This window comes from Aptenodytes forsteri, unplaced genomic scaffold, assembly GCF_000699145.1.
Source record: "Aptenodytes forsteri isolate BGI_AS27 unplaced genomic scaffold, ASM69914v1 Scaffold284, whole genome shotgun sequence".
Classification (NCBI taxonomy): Eukaryota; Metazoa; Chordata; class Aves; order Sphenisciformes; family Spheniscidae; genus Aptenodytes; species Aptenodytes forsteri.
The window spans coordinates 2466577-2475870 of NW_008794445.1; the positions used below are offsets into that span (position 1 = coordinate 2466577).

General features: G+C 48.6%; 1 protein-coding gene across 1 annotated transcript; it reads left to right on the forward strand.

Moving 5' to 3' along the window:
• Nucleotides 1-1022: 1022 nt before the first annotated feature.
• On the forward strand, nt 1023-2852 carry ATF4 (activating transcription factor 4). The gene is made up of 2 exons (XM_009289994.2): nt 1023-1368; nt 1911-2852. The coding sequence occupies exons 1-2, from the start codon at nt 1152-1154 to the stop codon at nt 2759-2761; spliced, it is 1068 nt and encodes a 355-aa protein (XP_009288269.1). The 5' UTR covers nt 1023-1151; the 3' UTR covers nt 2762-2852.
• Nucleotides 2853-9294: the final 6442 nt, after the last annotated feature.

Sequence of the window (9294 nt, forward strand, 5' to 3'; positions counted from 1 at the left end):
GGGTCTATCACCCGTATGGTAATGGATGGTATCTCCCGGGAAAAAAAGTACCTGGGTAATAAGTGGGGGGGGGGACGGGGGACGGGGACGGACACGGGCATCCTTGTGTGGCCTCAACCTCCCCGGGGGCGGCGGGCGTCAGAAATGGCAGGAAATGCCATTTGAGAAGAAATAACGAGAAATTCCTGTGTCTTACATTGTTCAAGAAAACTCAATTCCCGAAAGCTTGGGATTTTTCCATTTCATGGGGTTTTCGTGGGAGTAAGAACAGTACATTCGTAGGGAGTGTTTCTTTACCCCGCGTGGTGGAATGCTTCTATAGCTGGGGGGAAATGGGGCATTGGAGGTATCGGCGTTCTGAGCGTAAACGGGGGCTGTTCATAAGCTGGCAGCAGTACTGTAATCCTTTAATACTGTAGCGTTAAGTCTGTCCTGGTGATCTGGAGGGGTTTCGTAACCCTCTGGAAACTGGAGTAAAAGGTGGCGCGTGTGGCACTCGATTCGGTTTCTCACACAAACGCCCTGCTTTGTAAGTAGGTTTACTTCAGACAGGTCCGTTGTCCTTTTCCACCTCGTCTCTAGCACTGCATCCTCCGTGCTTCGCAGGACTCGGCCCTGTAAAGCGTGGGGGGCAGCCGGAGGCACCCGGTGCTGGAGCTCCGGTGGAAACGTGGCAAGATACAAAATGGCGGCTGCTGCCGGAGTGGGGAGAGGGAGGCGGCAGGATCACGAAATGGCTGCGGCTGCTGGCGTGGGCGTGAGTCATGGCGGCGGGTGGGTGGGGCCGGCGGCAGCCGTGCCCATATTTGGGCAGGAGGAAGGCGGGTGGCCCTCGGTGGGAGACTCGCACCTGGAGCCTGCGGCTGGCTCTGGTGAGCCTTTAGCAAGAAATTAAAAGTGTAAAGATGTTACATTGCAGGCAAACAGCAGCCCCGGAAATGGAGAAGTCATCCAAGTCTATAGAGTACCACCATACTTACTGAAGTGGCGTTGCTTTTAAAAAGCTACTATGCTGGTCGAACAAGTACTGATGAATTAAAGTTTTATTTTCAGGTTTTTCAAGGCACCGCACAGCAGCATTGCTGTAGTCGACAAAAAGACCCTCTACTTGTCTACATCCTTCGACATCAAAGCATTAAAAACTGACGAAGATGAGCCTCTTGAACAACGAGATGCTGTTGGGGGATTCATTATCCCCCTTCAGCCAGCCGTGTTCGGTGGCTGAGGAAAGCCTGGGACTCCTAGATGACTACCTGGAGGTGGCCGAGCCCCTCAGTTCGCATGGGTTCTCCAGCGACAAGGCTAAGGCAGTCTCCTCCAATTGGCTTGCTGTGGACAGTTTAGGCAACACCATAGATAGCAGCCAGGGTAAGGTATTACTTATTTGCGTAAAGTACATCAGTTACAATGGCACATAATATATTTAGTAGCATTCTGATTAAAAAATTAAATTGCCAGGTTTTCATAAATGCGAAGGCAACCTCACATGCATACCTCTGCTTGGAAAATGTGTGTACTACACTGCTTACACAATACAGAATTGCTGGTTACTGGACTTGGTGTATGGTAAAGTGACACTTCTGTTGTCCTTTTAATAACATACCAGCTGTTACGGTACTATTCCCTGGCAGAGGTCACAAGAAACAAGCGTGGCTGTATGTTTCAAATGGCCCTGAATTCTTCTGGTGTTGGAGTAAGAGGGTTGGAATGTCAGAACAGCTGACAGCCTACGTTGTACCCTGCAGCCTTCTGCAGCTAAATGGCAGGGGATTTTTTCTGATGGTTGAATTTTTTCATGCCGGTATAAGAGATAGGGAAGACATTAAAAGATGAGCTTCTAGATTGTTTTTAGAAGCTTGAGTTGCATTGGTTGATGGTTTACTGAAATGGTATTTTATTTTATTGTGCAGAGGATGCCTTCTCTGGCATGGAGTGGATGGTGGAGAAGATGGATCTGAAGGAATTTGATTTTGATGCCCTGTTAGGTATGGAACATCTGGAAGCCACCGTCTCACCAGACGAGCTGATGGCCACGTTGGAAGACACGTGTGATCTCCTATTTAACCCTACCATCCAGGAATTTCACAACAAAGAACCTCCACTGATAACTGACCTAATCACCCACCTCCCTGAATCTCCAACTGGAGCAGATCCAATGGCCCCACTGACTTCCCTTTGGTCTTTTCCCCTCTCCCCAGGGTCTCTGACTTCCACTCCAGACCATTCATTTAGTTTAGAACTAGGTAGTGAAGTGGATGTTCTGGAAGGAGAAAGAAAACAGGAGGGCCCCACCTTTGTGGTAGTGATCACCAAGTCCGAGAAAGAGGAGGAGAACCATTCCGATGATAGCGGAATATGCATGAGCCCAGACTCCTACCTGGGAACACCCCAACATAGTCCGACCAATTCAGTCGGATCCCCCAATGACAACCAGTTCCCTACAGATGCCAACTGTGGCTCTGTGCGGTCCAGACCATATGATCATCCTGCAGAGAAGGTAGTGTCAGCAAAGATGAAAGGAGAAAAGAAAATAGATAAGAAATTGAAAAAGATGGAGCAGAATAAGACGGCTGCCACGCGTTACCGGCAGAAGAAGAGGGCGGAACAGGAGGCACTGTCTGGGGAGTGCAGAGAGTTGGAGCAGAAGAATCAGTCCCTGAAGGAGAAAGCAGATTCCCTTAGTAAGGAAATTCAGTACTTAAAAGATCTGATTGAAGAGGTCCGCAAGGCCAAGGGCAAAAGAGCTAGAGTCCCTGAGTAGGGTAGTCGGCAGTTTTTATGTGCGTGTATATAAGCTTGCTGCTAAAGCTGTGTATTGCTGTCTAATAAATTATTTTATAGTAAACTTGTAATTCTGGTGTGTGATAACTGGGTATCTGTAAAACAAGTGTAACTTGCCACCACACCCAAGTGCAAATACCAGCACCCTGAGCTATTTGGTTTAGAGGAGAATGCAATGTAGTACACCACTGGGCCATGGATGCAGCGCAAGTGCACATAAAGTGCACTTTCAATCTGTTCAATTAATACAGTGACTCAAGTGGCTTCTTGCCCACTACAATTTACATGTATTTGGTAATGCATGGTTTAAAGTGAGGGGAATCATACTGTGGTGCCCCAAGATTTACAGTAGCGAAAGCATAATCTCATTTAAGGAATTCTACTTGGGGAGTCTATGGAATTGTTTTCATGTACCAAAGTGGAAAAACTTGGAGGCTGCTTGAGACAGCCACTGAAGAGTCAAGTTTCAAGGTGTAAACATAAATTTGACCTGCACTGAGGGGGCAGATGAGTTGATCCATAAAGCTAGTTCAGCTCTAGTCCCCAGGCAGTTGTGGAGCTGGTGAGGCGAAGGTGCTGGTGTGCTGGAGCAGCGTGTGAGTGCTGGGGATGCAGCTAGGGGTTGTTGGGGAGCTGCAGCCTGGCTGCTGGGGCTAGTGTTTCTCAGCGGGGCCACGGTAGGTGGGTTAATGATCTGGTGCTGGAGCATGACAACAAGAAAGATGCAATGAGGAAAGAAAAACCCAACCCTGCTGTGATGGTGTCTGTCTATTACATGCTGCAGAGAACTTGAATGTAAAGATGACAGGCAGGAGCCTGCGTAGCAGGGTGGTTTCTGCCTGTAGATATTAGTGCCCCTCTATTAGTGGGTAAGTTTATAGCCTGCCCCTCTATTAGTGGGTAAGTTTATAGCCTAGCCACTCAATGCAAGGAAATTTCTTTGTGGTTGGTTCTAGCTCTGTGAGGTTCAAATGTCAGTGAAGTTCCACGTCCAGCGTGGCCATACTCTGGTAATAGAAGCTTCAGGATGTGGGATGTGCCATTTATAATCATTTTGTGTGTGATATATATTTTTTTTTGGCCACTGATACCCAGATTTAGCAGCACCTAATCCCTGCTTGGCCTGCTGGAGCCAGCTTTGGCATGTGGACGTGCACATCCTTCCCTGAGGAGTTAAGATGCCTTCTCACTTGCACTGACACGACCCAGTAAGCTGTCCAGCTCAGGCACCTGCATGTCCCAGCCTGGCTGGTGCGCACATGCAGTGCAGTGGCTTCAGGACCGGCCTTAGCCAGTGCTGGGCTCCAGCCAGCCCTGGAGCGGGGAGGGAAAAGATCCCTAATGTTATTTAAAATAGAAAATTGTCCAATTGCAGCCTCGTGGGGGTCCTGGTTTCTGCCACTTAAGCTCCTTACGTCCTCAAGCTAGGGCTGCAGTCCTCCAGCCCTATTCATTGCCCAAGCCATTAGCTGATGTGTGACACGGGATAACAGCTGTGTGCTCTGGGACCTGCTGCGTGAAGGCTCCTCCAGCAGGCAGATGAAGTAGGTAATTGCTGGCAGCAGGCAGCTGCTTGCTGGTGGCGAGGGCTGAGCAGGCCAGGCCCTTGGTGGCGACTTGACCTGTCTGTGCTTGCAGATGGTGCCTGGGCGACATGGATGCTATTTAAATTGCAGAGAAAAGACTCCCTGTCAGGAGTTAGGGCTCATGCCACACGGAAAGCGGTGTGGGTAACGAAGACCCTCACCTTGGGTTTCATGAGACCACGAGGTCCCTGTTGTTTGAGTAGTCTCAGCCTGGACTCCTCACCTTCATGGGAGCATCTGCCCATCTCTCATCTCCTGGGCAGGTGCTCTGACCACTATGTACTATACAAAGGCGAAGTGCTGCAAATTGGCAAGCATACAAAGGTCCTGCTTTAAGTGCTGCTTTGTTCTTCAGAGCTTACTGGTGACCACATGCAGGGACAAGGGACTGTTCTGTTTTGGGAGGTAAAGCAACCTGATTGATAGGTTTCTTTCAGATGAGCTGGACCTGCAAGGCTGGGGACAGGGATACTTGAGGCAGGAAAGCCCAGTGAGCAGGACAGTCTTGCCCTTGATGGGTCAAATCTGCACCTGAGGTGACTTAATGTGCTTGGTCTCAGCTGAGCCACAGAAAACATGGTAACCAGTATGAGTGTATGAGCAAGTGGCTTCTCTGTGCAGGGCAAACCCCTCCTCTCCTCCCCAAACTGATCCCCTTTCCGAACAGGAGGCAACCACCTCTGCTTCCCTTAGAGCCATTGCAACTTCTGTTTAAACCTGGCAGCAGCCGGGGCTGTGGGGGCAGCGGATGTATTTTGCAGCCCTTACTCAGCTCACCCAAAGCCTGGAAAGATTGTCAGCACATTTATCCCCCATCCCACCCCATGGCAGGGCCGTCTGTGAGCCACCCCTGACTAAAATAAATTCTTCTTTGAGTCCACGCTCTGCAGGCAGATGAGGCAGTGTCTGTGCTGGCCAGTAAATACATGATTCTGGTTTCTACAGCCCTCCAGAGAGTATGTAGCTCCAATTTACCAAATTACACTCACTCCAGGGAAGGAAGATCAGAGCTGGAACAGGAGACAAGGAATGCATGACACACCCGTGCTGCTTTGCTCTCTGCCCTGTGTGTGTTTTATAGGTCTCTTTGCAGGAGAACCAGAAACCTGCCCTTAAAGAGCAGTTGGCGTCGTTACTGTTTGCTGAGGCTCCGAGCTTGCAGCTTTGCGGAGGCAGCCAATATGGCAACCTTATGCAACACCAGCTGAAATGATGCTGTGTTTCCATACTTAGTAACTTAGTTCAGATTTTACACTGGGTAGAGATTAGGGCTGACTCTTCCTCTGCGTTTTTTCATTTAGCCTTTTCCTCCAGGCTTGTGTAAGGCACAGGCAGCATCACGCCACTCGGCTCTGCAGCCCAGCAGCTTGTCGAGCTTGCCGCAGGAACACTGAGGACACGGTCACATTACAAACCCCAGCCCATGGGAGAAAGAGTCTGACAGCCTCCCGCCCGGTGACTGATTTTACATCTTGCAAACTGCAGGAGCTGTCTTCTTTTTCTCACAGCCTCTTAGAACAAACGTGCTTCAATCAAATCCTTGCGGCTTGCATACAGTATGATACCATGTCCAGAAATAGATTGTAGTGCACGAAATGCAGGCTTTACCTACCCCCCGGAGGAGCCTGGTTCTTCTACATACTTGGAATCAGCAGAATTCCCCCAATCTATGTTATATAAAAGCTATTTGAATCTGAAGTTGGCACGGCTGATGGGATTTCTGTCTTGGTTATTTTTCCTCTGAATTAAGGGCAGTGAAGTGGACTTCACATGCACAGTGTGCATGACCCTCAGGCTGCCGATCCCTTAGCTGATTTTGTACTACGTGGTAAACCGGAGTCCAATATTCCCATACACAACCAAACAACCCCCCAGTGGTTCACTGCTCGCAAAGCTGCTCTGACAACATAGGGCCTCTTCTCACGAGCTTGTTTCTGCTGTTATCATGATATTTATAACCATGTTCCTCTCTGCCCTGCCTTTAGAGAGACCCAGGTGCTTGCACTTCTCTTTGCAAACGAAAAGAGGAAACCACCACCGCTGACAACTTCTTCACATGCCTGTGTGGAGAACCAGATGCACCTTTGCAGTGCGCTTACAAAAATAAATCCCCAGCTGCAGCTTTGGAGAATGAAGAAAGAACGACGATAAAATCTTCCAAACAGCTTTTGCCCTGGCAGAAAGCCCAGAAATAGCTGCAAGGACAGGCTGTCCTTTGGGAGATGAATGGTCCCTCAGCGCTGCTGAGCTGGACTGGTAGAAAGAAAATGTAGGTTATTCCGATCGAAACAATTTCACACAGTGGTAGTCCGGTCACAGCCCCCTCTCCCCCAGCCCCAAAGCCATGTTGTCTCCAGAAAGGAGTCACGTGCCTCTTGAAAAAAATACACTCCTTGTCTCGCCCGCGTTTCCCACAGCCTCATTAAGTATTGCCTCACCTTTTTTTTAGCTATGGTTCAGCTTCTGTTCTTGGCATATCCATATACTTTCTCTGTTTTGAGATGTCCCTTGCTTTCTCAACCCTCGCTGTTGTGTAGCCACTCTTCTTCTCCACTTACTAAACGTGTTTCTAATTCAGAAAGCCTTTTTTGGGGGTGGGAAATCTATACGTTTTTGGTCAGAATAACACCAGTTTTCTTTATCTTTCCATAGGCTTAGGCCTTCAGAAACAACAGGATCTATATTGTCCTTCCTATACTTACAATCTTGTGTATACTCACTTTTTTCTTAATACAGTTCAAGTAGCTTCTGGAGACAACCTACCTTCCTCCGTCCTCCTGATGTATTCCCAGCCTTGCTGTGCAGCCCAGCACATGTACTCCTGTTTGTTACACTTAATTTCCAGTGCAAAGAGAGTCTTGGGGTCTTACCATGAGCATCCCTTGCTGGGCCAAAAAAGCTCATCTTTGCTGACTTTCCCATTGAAATGCTTCAGGCTGTTTAGTTGGGCCTTGTGAATTAACAGAGGAGTTTGGTCCCCCAACCTAGGCAATACTATTTTGGCTGCTCAGGTATCCCAGGTATGCTGTCTTTGCAATATTTTCAGTGCACTCATGCAGTGTCACAAGCCACTGAATGAAGCTAGCTCTACCTGCAAGCTCCAATTTCCCTATTACTTAGGTGCATGTTCAAGTAATGGCTAGCCGCCTCTCATTTCTCCTTCAGCTGTTCTTTTCCTCTCTTTTACATGTACACACCCTTTAAAAAAAATGGCAGGGAGTGAGTTCCAAGTGCAGCAGATGTGTCAGCTTAATTTATATAGGGCAGAGAATCTCCTAGTTCTGTCACTCCTCTGCATCTCCATTGCAGCGCGTGGAGAAAGAGACCTAGTCTTTGCCTCCCATTAAAGGAGATACATGAACTTGCTGGCACGCAAACGGTGCAGCTTAGGACAGACCAGCTTGGCTAGATTACTGGTTAGCCCTGCCAACAGCTAATTTGTTCAGAAAAAGGTGCGTGTAACCCTGTAGACAGCTGCAGAGCAACCTTTAGGCTTTTTATTTCCCCTGCCCCCATCAGTTAGTGGTTGGGACTGTTAATCCTATTTAATGTAACTATGGATAGACATGCTGTCTCAATCTTAATCTTAATCTGTCTCAAACCTACTAACCCTTCAGCCTGACTTGGCTGGAGTTCCACGTTTTGAGCTGTAAGCAGGCATTAGGCAGCCTGCCTTCTTCTACACTCCTCATTTTTAATTGAATTGATGGGTCTTCTTGTCTCAAAATGAGAAACTTCCTTTTGCTGCAACTTTTCTTTTGTGAGTTATTCAGGGCGCTGCTGCTGTGCACCCTTTCTACAATAACCAGTCCCTTACCCAAGGCGTTCAGGAGCCTGTCAGTGTCGTAGGTGCTGGTGCTGTGTTGGTCATCAGCGAGACTAAAATGGAAGTCAGTCATGAAGAAGAAACTGGAGACTGAGATTCCCAAAGGTTTTTAGGACCCTCCCCCCTGCTTTTCCCCCACAGCTTTTTCAGCATTTCAAGTCCTGGTTGCCTGAGCAAGTTTTACAGTCTGTCTTTGTTCATTCGCAGCCAGGTTTGTTACTGCTATGTCATTTCAGAGCCAAGAAGTTGGTTAGTGTCCTGAGCAAACACGTTTTCTTGGTTTACATTTGCAGTCCTCCCCCCTCCCGATATACATATAACACTGATATTAGCTGTTGTTGCTTTCTACACTAAAGAAGTGAAGACTTGCTGATACAGCAGAGGCTGTATTGGCTTACATTACATTAACTTGTACCCGTCCAAACAAATTTTCCTGTGTACTTTCCATTCACATAACAGAGGGAGCAATAGGCTATTAACCGGCTTGATGAATCTTATTCACAATTAAGCTAGCTCAACATTGAGCATCTGGGAACTATTCTGCCTCCTCTAAACTGTTTCCCTGGAAAGGTTCTACCACATTAATAACACTCCAGAGCTTTTATTTGCATTTATATTAAAGCTGCTGCTGCCACCTCCCATTCCGACTCCCTGCTGCATGTGGGTGGGGATGCACTGTAAGATGGCACCCTCCTTCTTCCCTAGCTCAGCTACCTCTATTTTCTGCTGCAGGATGCTCAGCTGGTGTCGCAGAGCTGGGAAGAGAGCCAGCAGCCTGATGAGCTCAGCCAGCACGCGGCCCTCACACCGCAGCAGCGGGACGCCTCCCTGCGCTGCCGCTCGCAGCTGCGCGGGAGAGAAATGCCTTCCGGCAGGTCCAACGGTTGCAGACTGCAGCGTGTTAGCTTCCAGTGTGGGAACCAGAGGTTGGAGGCCGAGTAGGAAAAGCAGCTATGGCAGCTGCTCCTTCCCTGACCCCCTCTTCTCTATTCTGTGGGGCAGCAAAGTCTGGCTGCAAGGAACGGAGAGATGGCACAAGTTGCTCTAAGATAGCCATCTCCCGGGGTCCCAGCACAACCGAGGAGCTGGCATGCTCTAGGC